Genomic DNA, 13890 nt, shown 5'->3' with positions numbered 1-13890 from the left:
GTTCACCATCAACAAGCTCAAATGAGGACAGAAAGGACAGAGAAGGGACTTGACAGCTGAAGTCCATGAACAGTGCAGTATAGGTCAGGAATTCAATAAAAACAGCTTTTACACAGATAAGAATGCAAACCCAATTCATGCTTGCACAATCCTTGAAGACTGACTTACAGGCTGAGGAGATTTCTGTTCAAGGAAATGAAGGTCACTGAGGAGGCAAAGATGATGCAGAGATCTGTTTCCAGGGAGAAGGGGAAAGAGGCTATTACTGAGGAAAAAACAAGGTGGAGGGCAGGGAAGTTCATGAAGGGGCCATTTAGAAATGAAAGCAACACTGCAAAGCCAGGAGAAAATCATGTGTTATTTTTTTCTATTTCTGTGTATTTCTCCTTATATTTGTTGCCACAAAGTAACTCAACTTTAATTGCTCAGTTGATTGTAAATAAGTGTCTTTGGTGCTCTGGGCTCTGCAGGAAAGACTCTGCATCTCACTGAAGCATCTCCAGGGAATGGAGAGACAAGGGCCAAGGGTAAGGACTCAAGAGCATCAGCAGTGGAAGAGCCAAAGGAGAGAGACCCCACAGGGGAGGCTCTGACAGCAAAGGACATGCCCACCTCACCCTGGGCCAGGAGGAGAAGATCAGAATTGGCACCAAGGTCTACTTGGCTGCTGTGCCCTGGTCCTTTGGAGATGAGGGCAGATCAGGCAGAGAGTGACTGGGGTCAGGGGAGACCCCATTTCTGTCTGAAATGTCTTAGAGAACCTGGAGCTCTGAGCTCCACCCTGGAGAAACAAGAACAGGCTCTCAGGGAGGGGCAGTTCCCCTTCCTTTCGGGCTGATGTGACAACCCCATGACGGGTAGGACCAGCCTCTGTGGCCACATCCTGTGTGTCTTTTCATCCTGCCAGTCACTGTGGTCTCCTCCATCTGCACAGCTGGACCCAGTGGAAGGAGACGCCATGACCCCCATGCTCACAGTCCTGCTCTGCCTCGGTGAGATCTGAGATGGGGAGGGGAAATACCAGCCTTGGAGGGTCCCCACTCCATGCCAGTCCTGGTCAAAGGGAGAAGAGGAGCTGCTCAGGTTTCAGGGTGCAAGCCTTTCATGTGGAACTCTTTTCCAGGAATGAGTCTGGGACTGAGGACCCCAGTGCAGGCAGGTGAGTTGACCCCAGAATTTCCAGTCCCCTGGATCTGGGACATTGTGATAAAACTGGCAGGAACTTTGAACTGAGAGGGCACTAACCAAGGTTAGTGAAGAATTGCCTTAAAATCCAAACTCTGATTCCCTTCCAGAGACCCTCCCCAAACCCACGATCTGGGCTGAGCCAGGTTCTGTGATCACCCGGGGGGGGTCTGTGACTATCTGGTGTCGGGGGACCCTGGAGGCTGAGGAGTACCATCTCTATAGAGAGGGAATCCCAGCACCATTGAACATACAGAACTCCCAGGAGCCCAGGGACAAGGCCAAGTTCTTCATGAGATCAATGACAGAGGACTACGCAGGACGTTATCACTGCTTCTATAGCAGCTCCAGAGGCTGGTCAGCACCCAGTGAGTCCCTGGAGCTGGTGGTGGCAGGTAAGGGGACACTCAGGGGTCTCAGCCTCTGGCCCTGCCCTCAGGAACAGGATCTGTTCTCAGGGGGTGTCTCCCCTCTCACAGCCCACCCTAGGGAAATGGGAGGGTGGTCCCATTGGGCACAGCTTCTCCTCCTTTCCTAGGAGTCTACAGCAAACCCATCCTCTCTGCTCTGCCAAGCCCCATGGTGACCTCAGGAGGGAATGTGACCCTCCAGTGTGGCTCACAGTTGGGGTTTGGATGGTTTTTTCTGTCTGAGGAAGGAGAACACAGGAGTTCCTGGACCCTGGATGCACAGCCACAATCCAGGAGGCTGTCCCAGGCCCTGTTCCCCATGGGACCCATGAGCCCCAGCCACAGGGGACCATTCAGGTGCTATGGCTACTACAGGATCAAACCCCAGGTGTGGTCAGAACCCAGTGATCCTCTGGAGCTCCTGGTCCCAGGTGTGGAAGTCTTTCACTGCCTCATGAATCTTGAGGCCCCAGAGAGGTTAAGGGGAGCCCAGGAGAGAAGGGACCAGAAGAGCAGAGGCTCCTGCAACAAACAAAGAGAGACAGCAAGGCACAGGCATCCGGGGCCATAGACACACTGTTACCCCAAACCTAGGGAGGAAGATGGGACTCTGGGGGTAATGCAGCTCCCTCATGTCCATGCTCATCTCCCCCAGGTGTGTCCAGGAAGCCGTCCCTCCTGGCCCAGCCAGGTCCCGTTGTGGCCTCAGGACAGAACCTGACCCTCCAGTGTTGCTCTGATGTCAGCTATGACAGATTTGCTCTGTCCAAGGAGGGGGGACATGGCCTCACCATGCACCCTGGCCGGCAGCTCCCAGCTGGGCTCTCTCAGGCCGACTTCCCCCTGGTCCGAGTAAGCAACAAACACGGGGGCCGGTACAGATGCTACAGTGGACACAACGACTCCTCAGAGTGGTCCGCCTCCAGTAAGCCCCTGGACGTCCTCATCTCAGGTGAGGGGTCCAGCCAGGTCCATCCAGGATGCTGACTCTGAACAGGGCCTTCCAGGAAGCTCCTAGGGTGAGCTGGTTGGGGGCCCTGGATGTGGGGTTACAAGGGAGGGGGAGAATGAGAAAGAGGATGGGAGGGGGAGGGAGACAGAAACAGAGAAACTGAGAGGTCCTCAAGGAGAGGCCCTGGTGAAATCTCAATCCAGAGCCCAGGTGGAGACTGGCAGCCCCTCACCCACCTTCTTCTCTCTAGGAGAGCTCCCTGCCACACCCTCCCTCTCTGCCGAGCCGGGCCCCAATGTGTCCTTAGGAAAGAATGTGACCCTGCGGTGTCAGTCATGGAGCCAGATGGACATTTTTCTTCTGTCCAAGGAGGGGGGAGCTGATCCCCCCCTGCATTGTAGATCCCAGCACCAAGCCCACCTGTACCTGGCCGACTTCACCATGAGCCCTGTGACCTCAGCCCATGGGGGAACCTACAGGTGCTATGGCTCATATAGCACTAACCCCTATCTACTATCTCAGCCCAGTGCCCCCCTGGAGCTCCTGGTCTCAGGTGAGGATCCCCCACCTTCCCCCTGTGAATGGTCAGTTCAGAGTCCCATCCAAGGGCAGCTCTGAGAGACCCTGGGATGGGGCAAGCATAGAGGGAGGGTCTTCAGGAGGACCCAGCCCATCTGAGGGTGGGCAGAGCCTGGGACCCTAACCCAGTGGCATCCCATCCCCAATTAGCAGGCTGGGCTGCAGGTAGGAGAGGGCTGGAGTCAGACTGTGAGAACAGGAGGAAACATACCCAGCCTGGGAAGGGGAGGCAGGGGTCCCCACACCTGCTCACCTGCTCCTGTCTCATCTCAGCCTCGGGACCTCTGGGGTCCCAGCCCCTCTCCACCAGCTCCTGACCCCTTGGGGGATGAAGTCACCATCACGCCCAGGACTGAGCTAAACTCTAACCTTATCTCAGACCAATTTCCTAAACTCAAGGAAGGGTCTGCTCCCAGAGAGGGGGGACAGTAAGGGAGGGGAGCACGTGACTCCCAGGGACTCTGAAGTTGGTCAGTTGTCACTTCTGTGCTGCTCAGAGGAGAGGGAGAGTCCAGGATCTAAGGCAGGAGGGACCAAGGATGCTTGGCTGGAGAGGGCAGAGGTCTGTCCTCACCTCCTGTCCATGGGTCAGGTTAAAGGGAGATGACAGGGAGGTGTGGAGTCTAGGGGTCCCTGGAGAGGGGCTCCCTGCCTTGGCCCCTCCTTGGGCATTTTGTGTTTTGTCTTTTCTATTGTGATAGTATTGCTCATTTCTTTTGGAATCTTTTATTCCTGCAAAGATAAATTTTATCTATACCAGACTCTGCATTCCCCTATGGAATGATTTCATTGCATCCACGATGTCTCTCTGCTGACAGTATCTGGTAGTACTGACCTTTCTCCATTTGCCTTCTTGCCACTATTTTCCCAGTTTTTTCTTGCACTTGTTTCATGTAAACTTGTGCAAATTTAATTTGAATTATTTAGACATATGAGTTTAAAATGACACACTGTATTCTTTATATCTTCATTGGGAAATGGTTCAATTTATACCTTCATTATGGAGAATGAGCTTCTGAAATTTACTCTTCAAATTTACAACCTTTCAAATGATGTTTATTATTAATGTGCAGAAGCATTTTGAAATTTTATTCCTAAAATCATGGACTTCACAGTTAAGTTTAAGAATTGCTTCGACTTATTTAATACTGTATAAATAAGATCATTTCTATGATTAAATATTTATTTATTTATTTATTATTTTTTAGGAGGTAATGGGGATTGAACTCAGGACCTCATATATGGGAGGCTTATAATCAAACCACTGAGCTACAGCTGCTCCCCTAAATCTTTTAAATAATAGTTAAATGTTCATTACAAAATTATTCATCTGGTATATTAATTTTATTTCCTATCGTACTTCCAAAGGTCTTTGATTAAAAAGTTTTCCAATACAGCTCTTGTAATTTACTAATAAAGTATATCAGCTATAATCTCCCAAGTGCTAAAGCTATTTCAAAACCTAAACCTCTCTTTTTTTATTATTTATTTATTTTTTTATTGACTTTGGATATAAAATATGTAATATTACATCATAAACATATAGGGGACGACAGAATGATCATGTAAACCATAATGTAAAACATAGGATAACTAAAAATGTTAGAAAACTGCATGTCCTAAAGTATGCACCACAATGTAAGCACAGATGTCACCTGGTTTGAAAGCTATTGTCTCAGACTCTGTACATCACTTTAATATGTTGTGAACAGGCTGTTAGAGTATCGCTGTGGAAGGGAAAAGGTTTTGTGGTGGATGTGTGGGAGTGCTGTATATTGCATACATGAATTGCTGTGGTCTAGGGCTCTTGTGAAGAGAAGATCAATAAGTAGGGGAAAAAAAAAAAGGAAAAGAAAAAGATAGGATGTAGAATTTTTCCAAGTCAACACGTATTCTCTAACCTTTAAACCCATTTCTATATCCCATTTTGCTAGTAAGAGATCCTGACATGATATTGGGGCTTCGATATTCAGGAAGTTCTGGATCCCAGAGTGGTCCAACAATGGCAGCGGAGGAATACTGGTATAGGATACTATTGACAGGGGATATATGGCTGACAGGGAGCTATACAGGGCATATGTCCAGGGTGCATGGTAATGTTTGGATATACTCATAGTGGCAACAATTAAAAACTAAACCTGGGGGGTACTGGGTCCCTGGCTGGGGGTGCTGTCCGTGGTCCCTAGGGGAGCAGCGGCAGTCCCCCAAGTGCAGCGGCAAGGACTGAGAAGGAATGAGGGTCCAACAGTGAGCCCCTGATACTAATGACTATGCTTGTGAGCCTATATGCCTGAAATAAGAACAAGGCCTAGAGTAGCAACTGTGCCTGGGAATTTCCTCCTGACAGCCTTCATGTTACTCAAATGTGGCCAGTCTCGAAGCCTAACTCAGCATCTAAATGCAATGCCTTCCCCCCAGCATGGGACATGACACCCGGGGATGAGCCTCCCTGGCAACGAGGGACCACTATCAACTACCAACTGATGATGCAACTGGAAAAGGACCTTATACGGAAGGTTCAATGCGGATCAGCAGAATATCCATGTCTACATAAAATAACATGACTTTAAAATGCTGTTTGACCTAATGTAAGGGGGAAATGGAAAGGAGAAATGAGTTTATATGGCTACGAGTCTCTAAAAAAGAGTCTGGAGGCTGTCAGAAGGATTTCCCTTATGCACAACTGAGCAGAATCTAAGAGACAGATGAAGTAGATACAATCCCCAGGTATTGGTTCTTTTGAGGGCTAAAGGGACCCACGGGTTCTATGGTCATGGCAGATAGGGTTCATTGCCATGACAGATGGCCCTTCTTTGGAGCTGGTGTTTCTGTGTGGTGAAACTGGACCCAGAGGGGATCTCTTTTCATAAGACTATCATGCTACTTTACTGGAATTGTAGTTGGTATTAGGGTTTCAGATATATTTAGGGGATTGAATCTTTTTACTGACAATATGATAACCAGGCCCTGAGCCTCAACAGACTCCAGCTCCTACAATCTGATTTATTGGGCTCACCTCACTCAGCTAAGATGGAGTTGAAGAAGGACAACCACCACACCATGGAGCCTAGAGTGCCTACAACTGAAAGCAGGAGGAATGCATCCAGTAACCATGTGGAATCTGAGCCTCCTCTTGACATAGAGGTGCAACGGACACAACCAATCCAAGGACCTCAGAGAAAAGATGGCATTGGAGTGGGAAAAGTGGACATGGTGGCTGATGGGTATGGGGAATGGCAGGAAGAGATGAGATGTGGAGGCGCCTTTGGGACTTGGAGTTGCCCAGGATGGTGCTTCAGGGGCAATCACCGGACATTGTTAATCCTCCCAGGGCTCACTGGATGGAATGGGGGAGAGTGTGGGCCATGATGTGGACCAATGACCATGAGGTGCAGAGATACCCAGAGATGTACTTACCAAATGCAATGGATGTGTCATGATGATGGGAGTGAGTGTTGCTGGGGGTGGAGGGGTGCGGTGGGGGTGGTGGGGTTGAATGGGACCTCATATTTTTTTAATGTAATATTTTTACAAAATCAATTAAAAAAATAAGAAAAATAAATAAATAAATATATATATATATATTTATTTATTTATTTTCCCGATATATATATATATCGGGAAACTGACTTTGGCCCAGTGGTTAGGGCGTCCGTCTACCACATGGGAGGTCCATGGTTCAAGCCCCGGGCCTCCTTGACCCGTGTGGAGCTGGCCCAGGTGCAGCGCTGATGCGCGCAAGGAGTGCCGTGCTACACAGGGGTGTCCCCCGTGTAGGGGAGCCCCGCGCGCAAGGAGTGCACCCATAAGGAGAGCCGCCCAGCACGAAGGAGGGAGCAGCCTGCCGAAAAATGGCACCACCCACACTTCCCGTGCCGCTGATGACAACAGAAGCGGACAAAGAAACAAGACGCAGCAAAAAGACACAGAAAACAGACAACCGGGGGAGGAGAGGGGAATTAAATAAATAAAAATAAATCTTTAAAAAAATATATATATATATATATACATATATATATATGAGGTCCCATTCAACCCCACCACCCCCACCCCACCTCTCCCCCCCCAGCAACACTCATTCCCATCATCATGACACATCCATTGCATTTGGTAAGTACATCTTTGGGCACCTCTGCACCTCATGGTCAATGGTCCACATCATGGCCCACACTCTCCCCCATTCCATCCAGTGGACCCTGTGAGGATTTACAATGTCCGGTGGTTGCCCCTGAAGCACCATCCAGGGCAGCTCCATGTCCCAAAGACGCCTCCATTTCTCATCTCTTCCTGCCTTTCCCCATACCCATCAGCCACCATGTCCACTTTTCCCAATCCAATGCCACCTCTTCTATGTGGACATTGGATTGGTTGTGTCCATTGCACCTCTATGTCAAGAGGAGGCTCAGATTCCACATGGATGCTGGATGCAATCCTCCCACTTTCAGTTGTAAGCACTCTAGGCTCCATGGTGTGGTGGTCGTCCTTCTTCAACTCCATCTTAGCTGAGTGTGGTGAGTCCAATAAATCAGATTGTAGGTGCTGGAGTCTGTTGAGGCTCAGGGCCTGGCTATCACATTGTCAGTCCAGAGATTCAAATTCCCTAAATATATCTTAAACCCCAACACTAACTGCACCTCCAGCACATTAGCATGAAAGTCTTATGAAGAGAGATCCCATCTGAGTCCAGATTCATCACACATAAACACCAGATAAACCTCTCTTTATATCACACCAGGAGCTGGGAAGAGGAGGACCTCAAGAAGAGGGGTCCTCAGGATGGAGGAATAAAATATGGATTAGAGTGGACTTACTGGTATTCTACTATAGAACTATTGTGACTCTAGCAATAGAAGAAATTATATCATTGATGTGGACAGTGGCCATGGGAGATGCTGAAGGCAGGGAGAGGGAAAAAGAGGTGTGATATTGGGGCATTTTGGGGACTTGGAGTTGTCCTGAATGATATTGCAGGGACAGATGCAGGACATTATATATCCTGCCATAACCCACTGAATGGACAGAGAGAGAGTCTAAACTACAATATAAACTATAATCCTTGCTGTGTAGCAGTGTTCCAAAATGTGCTCATCAAATGCAATGAATGTATCACTCTAATGAAAGAAGTTGATGTGGGAGGAGTGGGGGGTGTGGGAATTGGGGTGTATGGGAACCTCTTATATTTTTTGATGTAACATTTTGTGTGATCTATGTATCATTTTTTAAAAAGATACTAAAAATAAAGAAGAGGCAAGGGAAGAGTTTCTCACAGGTTCTGCCCTAAGCTAATGAGGTAGAGGACAAGATACCCGCTCAACAGATAGCTCTTTGGACACCTTTCTTCTGGGCCATCCCAACTGACATGGGAAGATCTGGATCTAACGCGGGGAGCAGAACATACATCGAATACTTGCGAGGAAATGCATGAACAGGAGTGGGGATTGAGTTGCCTAGAATTTAAAGGAGAATCCTTCCTGAGAAACAAGACTAATGCCCAGTGAGCCCATGAGGACACCTGACAGGCACATTGGGAGGCCATCGGGGGCACAGCCCTGGCGCCTGAGTAAGACCTAGTCCAGGTGGGCAGGCATGACAGCGGGAGAGAAGGATTCTCGGGTCTGCTCCAGAGAAGCCTCCACAGAATCACTTGACCATCATCTGTAGCCCGACCAGGACAAGATCCTTAGGGCTCTGCCATGCCTCAGCCAGGGAATGGGAGTGGGAGGAAAGCACTGGGAGCTAATCCAGGAGCACGTGCCGATGTTTGTTAGCTGCTTCCCCTACTTCCACTGAGAGAACCACCTGGAAAGGATGGTGGCAACAAGGTGGAAAGACATTGGTACTCTCATTACTGCAGACACTAGGAAAGAGGGTGCGAGGAATACTACAGGCAGTGTGGAAGAAAGCTGAGTGAAAACAAAACTTTGACTTCAAAGAAAAAGAACAAGATTTGATGCATATGGAAACAAGTTCTCCTCTTGTAGAATGTGTAAAAGTCTGTGAGCCAACCAGGTTCTTGTTAAGGTCAGAGCTGAGCCTACAGAAAGGGCATCTGTGCCAGACGTGAAGAAAGGTTCAGATACAGGAAACAACAAGCAAACAAGTGCTTAGTTGTTTTTTCTATATGATTTACATTCTACTTTGCATTTTAAGGCATAACATAGCTGTTTCTTAAAAATAGCATGTTTTAAGACAAAGTTTATATTGAGTGATATTCATCCTTTTCCTCTCAAGAAGTTCTGAACAGCAAAAATGTAGAAGTTGTTATTTTCCTTAAAAACATTTTATAAAATTGGAAGAAGTGACACATTTAATGAAAAAACTTCCCAATTCTATATTTTTATTTAACATTATTCATTTAATTCTCCCCTGCCCTCTATTTATAAAAGATGAGACGATTATAGATATTTTGCTCTTTTTTATCTTTCCTCATTCCCTTATTCATTGCATAGCTCTTAGAATCAACAACCCCTTAATTATTTTAGTTTCAAAGGGTATTTAAATGTGTGAGGCCATTATAGCTGAATAGTTCCTTAGTAGTTAGTCCGTAATCACAAGCTGATTTTTTATTTTTTTAAATTTGTGCTTGAAGCCATAATATCAGGTCCATTTATATAAGAATAAACCCAAATAGTCCTCATGTGTCCAAATGCATACACTGTATTTCAGAACAATACATATATATATACACATTATCTTGAATTAAGACTATCATGAAAGACAAACACACAGAGTCTGTCCATGATGACATGTCATGAAAATGATTCACACTCCTTGGGAAAGATCTTTGAAGAGAAACTAAACTTTTTGATCTCCCTTCAACAAAAAATATATAAATAGAAATAACAAAAATAAATAATATAAGAAACAAATTTAAAAAGTATATCAATCAGTAGAAAGTGGAAATTTCACTTCATTTCCGTATCGTATATCTTTTCTCTCATTTCAAATATCATATGATGATTGAGTAAAATGTTCTTGAGTTTCAATTCAATAAAGCAGCTTCATTTTTACCCCACATTATTTTAAGGCTATCACATCAAAATTTATATTTTATTACTATACCAATATTCATCCGCATCTTTAAATCTGATGTCTTATTATGTTAGAGTTACATTGGGAATGAATTCTTTTCTTGAAGTTTTGCGTGTCCTGAACAATGAATTTTTCTTTGAATTATTTTTATGGTGACAGTACATTAAAAAGGCTCCTTGGTATCAAGTATATGGATATTAACACTACAGTTCAACCTAGCCTGAACTCTTGGGGCATGTTACACTTTGACTCAAAAACCAAATTTGAATTCAAAGATGATAGGAGCCTGTAAGAATGAAATGAGGAGACCATAGAGAACCCAGCTAGAGGAGAGAAAAAGTTTACTAAGAAACCACATCAAGGTCACTTCAGGAGAAACAAAGGGATATAAGAACACAGGAACCTCTTCCTCTTCAACTTCTTACATATTCCCTTTTTGTTGTCAATTTGCTTAGGAGCACCGGATACCATCAGCCCACCACAATATAAGCCAGACTCCAGTGAACAAGGGGATTCTCAGTTAAGAAGTGGGACACACAGGCACATGACCTGTGAAGGGGAGGTGGGTTGCTGGATGGACATTAGAACCCCTAAGGTGAAATCAGCCTCACTAACAATTATAACCTCCATGTCCATACTTCCTAGGCTCTGCCTCCCATGACTACACAGTGGAGAATCTCATCCGAATGGGTATAGCTGGATTGGTCTTGGTGGGACTTGGAGTGCTGCTACTTCAGGCTTGGCACAGCCAGCGAAGCGACCAGGAAGCAGCCACGTCTTGATCACAGGAGGAAATGAGTGCACCACTCAGAGTGGGAGAGTTTGGAAAATAGCTGAGTCATTCGGTGGTTCTGGAAAAAAACAGTGTGAACTGTCTGCTGAAAACATGATAGAGGAATAGACATCATTTCAGTGCAGGACAATGTCTGGTGTGCTTTCTGTAGTGGACTCTTCCACCATTAACCTGTGGTTCTTTACCTTTACTGTGGTTGACCTTCCTGACTGGATCCCTTTCCATCCTCATCCCTATGACATCAGGCTCCATTAAATAGGGCAGTTGGGATACCAAACTCAGCATGCTTTCTGCTGTGGTTCATTTTCAGAAAGTATGTATTTCTTTCTAATTAGAACATTTTTTGATTTGTGCTATTGATCCACCATCTCTTCTACTCTCAGAACAAAACTTGATTGCAATAACAGAACAAATGATTTAAAAAACAGATTCCAGTCTGAATTAGATGTACCCAAAATGATATCCTAACACCCTTGTTGGATCCCACAAGCCCTTTATTCTTCATTAGGTGCTACCTGGAGTAGTTTCCCATAAATATCACCACTTGGAGTCAATGCACTTTGTGTTTGGATAGACAGGTCAGTGGCAGAATGATAAACCAACCCTGTGAAAATAGATTTTTAAGTGGATGATTCTGTCACAGTAAATACATTGACAATATTATTTAACTTTCACCACTACCTACTTCCATACTATTTTTATATCCTAGAGTGAAATTCATGCCCATTAAGCAATAACAACCCATTCCACATGCCGCTGTCTGTAATAGCTATACTTTTGTTCTTTCTGTATGAATTTGCTTATTCCAAGTATTTCATAGTAGACAAATCACACAGTGTTTGTCCTTTTGTGTATGGCTTTGACTTTAAAATTCATCCATGTTGTGCCATGTATCCCCTTAAATTCTTCCTGTGGTTGAATATTATTACATACTATGGATATATCACGTTGGCTCCAACTTTGTATGTTGTGAATAATACTTCAGTGGTCTTTGGTGTACAGATATATGTCATATATATATACCCAATCCTTTTGGGTATATACCTAGAAGTAGGAATGCAGGGTCATATGGTAATTCTGTTACCAGATGGCTCCAGATTCTGGGCTACTAGGTACTTGGCTATGCCACAAAAAAGAACAAGTTCAGGACATGCCATAGGGTAGGCAAGGGAGTAAGGAGTTGATTAAGAAACAAGAAGATGAGAAAAATAGGCCATCTATGACATGGATGCAGGCATGCTGCAGAATGAGAGACCCACATGTGGGGGGCCCAGGTTAGGCCTTTTAAGACTTGTACCCCCCTTGGCATAATGTTGGGGAGGAATAAAAGTCTTAAAAGGCCTAACCTGGGGATCCCACCTGTCAGTTCTGATTGGATATTTACTGTTCTGTTTGGATGCTCTACCTGTCAGTTCTAAGGCAGCCAATGGTGAGGCCTTTTGAGGGTACCAGCATTTTCCCTTGACCTTGAATGGAATTCTCATTCATGGCCAGGGTCTCTTGTGATCCCCTGGGAAGTTTCCAGGTGGGGTCTCATGGCCATGTTGCCTATCAGCCATGTTGTCTCTCAGCAGAGTTGTCTGCTGGGCCGTCACCTTCCCCCTTTCACTATACTAACCTGCCTCAACTATCTCCTCAGAGAATTTACCCCCTTATTCTTATGGGGGTGATGAAGGACAATGGTCATTCTTCTGTAGCTACTTCCTGCTGGTTAGGGGGATTAGGCCCTACCACAAGGTGTAAAATCATCTAGCTATTCTCTTGCAGTTGAGAGAAGACAAATCCAACACCCTGGTTGGACTGGATGAAATCCCTGCATGACTAATAGGGCATTGATATTGGAAGAAATAATCTTAAAATTCAAGATACATGTTCTTGCTAAAAGAATAAAGATGATATTATAAGCAGGCCCAAAAAGGGGTCCAGCCATGGCATACTGGACAACAAGAGAGAGAAAGGACAGGAGCCTTCAGAGGCTGCATCCTTTCAATATTGATGGGAAACAGGATTCTTCCTTGAGTTCTTTTACACTGTTGGTTAACTCTAGGGATTGTAGTAGACAAGCTGAGTTTGGTATAACTTGCCAACCACAGTTACCAGAGTGGCGTTTATGTTTATTACATCTAGGAGAGGTAAGAAAAGAGGCACCGCCCTAGACATAATATCAAAAAGACAATATAGTCAACAACAAGACAAGTATACAGTAATCAAAATAAAGACAGTATGGGGAAACGGACTTTGGCCCAGTGGTTAGGGCGTCCGTCTACCATATGGGAGGTCCGCGGTTCAAACCCCGGGCCTCCTTGACCCGTGTGGAGCTGGCCATGCACAGCGCTGATGTGCGCAAGGAGTGCCGTGCCACGCAAGGGTGTCCCCCGCGTGGGGGAGCCCCACACGCAAGGAGTGCTCCCAAGAGGAAAGCCGCCCAGCGTGAAAAGAAAGAGCAGCCTGCCCAGGAATGGTGCCGCCCACACTTCCCGTGCCGCTGACAACAACAGAAGCGGACAAAGAACCAAGACGCAGCAAATAGACACCAAGAACAGACAACCAGGGGAGGGGGGGGGGAATTAAATAAATAAATAAATCTTTAAAAAAATAAAATAAAGACAGTATGTAAGAGAGTCATTCCTTTATCTTTCTAGCAATTTGATATGGTTTATGAATTCCAAAAAATAGATATTGGATTATGTTTGTAAACTGGTCTGTAACTGGGCATGATTAAATCATGATTAGGGCTTTGAGTGGGGACTCACAGATAAAAGACATGGCAAAGGACAGAGTTGGAGTTTTGTTGAGCTGGAACCTGGGAAATGAACACACAGGAGAACAACATACAGGAATAGAGGTGACTCTTTAGACACAGCAGAAACCCCAGGGAGGGAGACAGAGCCATTCATCTGATAGTCTATAGCTGACCTTGTGTTGAAAACAAAGGAGCT

At 45.7% G+C, this 13890-nt stretch overlaps 1 protein-coding gene across 1 annotated transcript; it reads left to right on the top strand.

Moving 5' to 3' along the window:
- The first annotated feature begins 919 nt into the window (after window positions 1-919).
- Window positions 920-11081, top strand: LOC131274400 (leukocyte immunoglobulin-like receptor subfamily A member 6). The gene is made up of 8 exons (XM_071209442.1): window positions 920-992; window positions 1124-1159; window positions 1296-1580; window positions 1724-2026; window positions 2251-2547; window positions 2798-3100; window positions 10614-10709; window positions 10804-11081. The coding sequence occupies exons 1-8, from the start codon at window positions 959-961 to the stop codon at window positions 10938-10940; spliced, it is 1491 nt and encodes a 496-aa protein (XP_071065543.1). The 5' UTR covers window positions 920-958; the 3' UTR covers window positions 10941-11081.
- Window positions 11082-13890: the final 2809 nt, after the last annotated feature.

This window comes from Dasypus novemcinctus, chromosome 18 (genome assembly GCF_030445035.2).
Source record: "Dasypus novemcinctus isolate mDasNov1 chromosome 18, mDasNov1.1.hap2, whole genome shotgun sequence".
In the NCBI taxonomy this organism is placed as follows: domain Eukaryota; kingdom Metazoa; phylum Chordata; class Mammalia; order Cingulata; family Dasypodidae; genus Dasypus; species Dasypus novemcinctus.
This window is presented reverse-complemented; position numbering and strand designations above follow the sequence as displayed.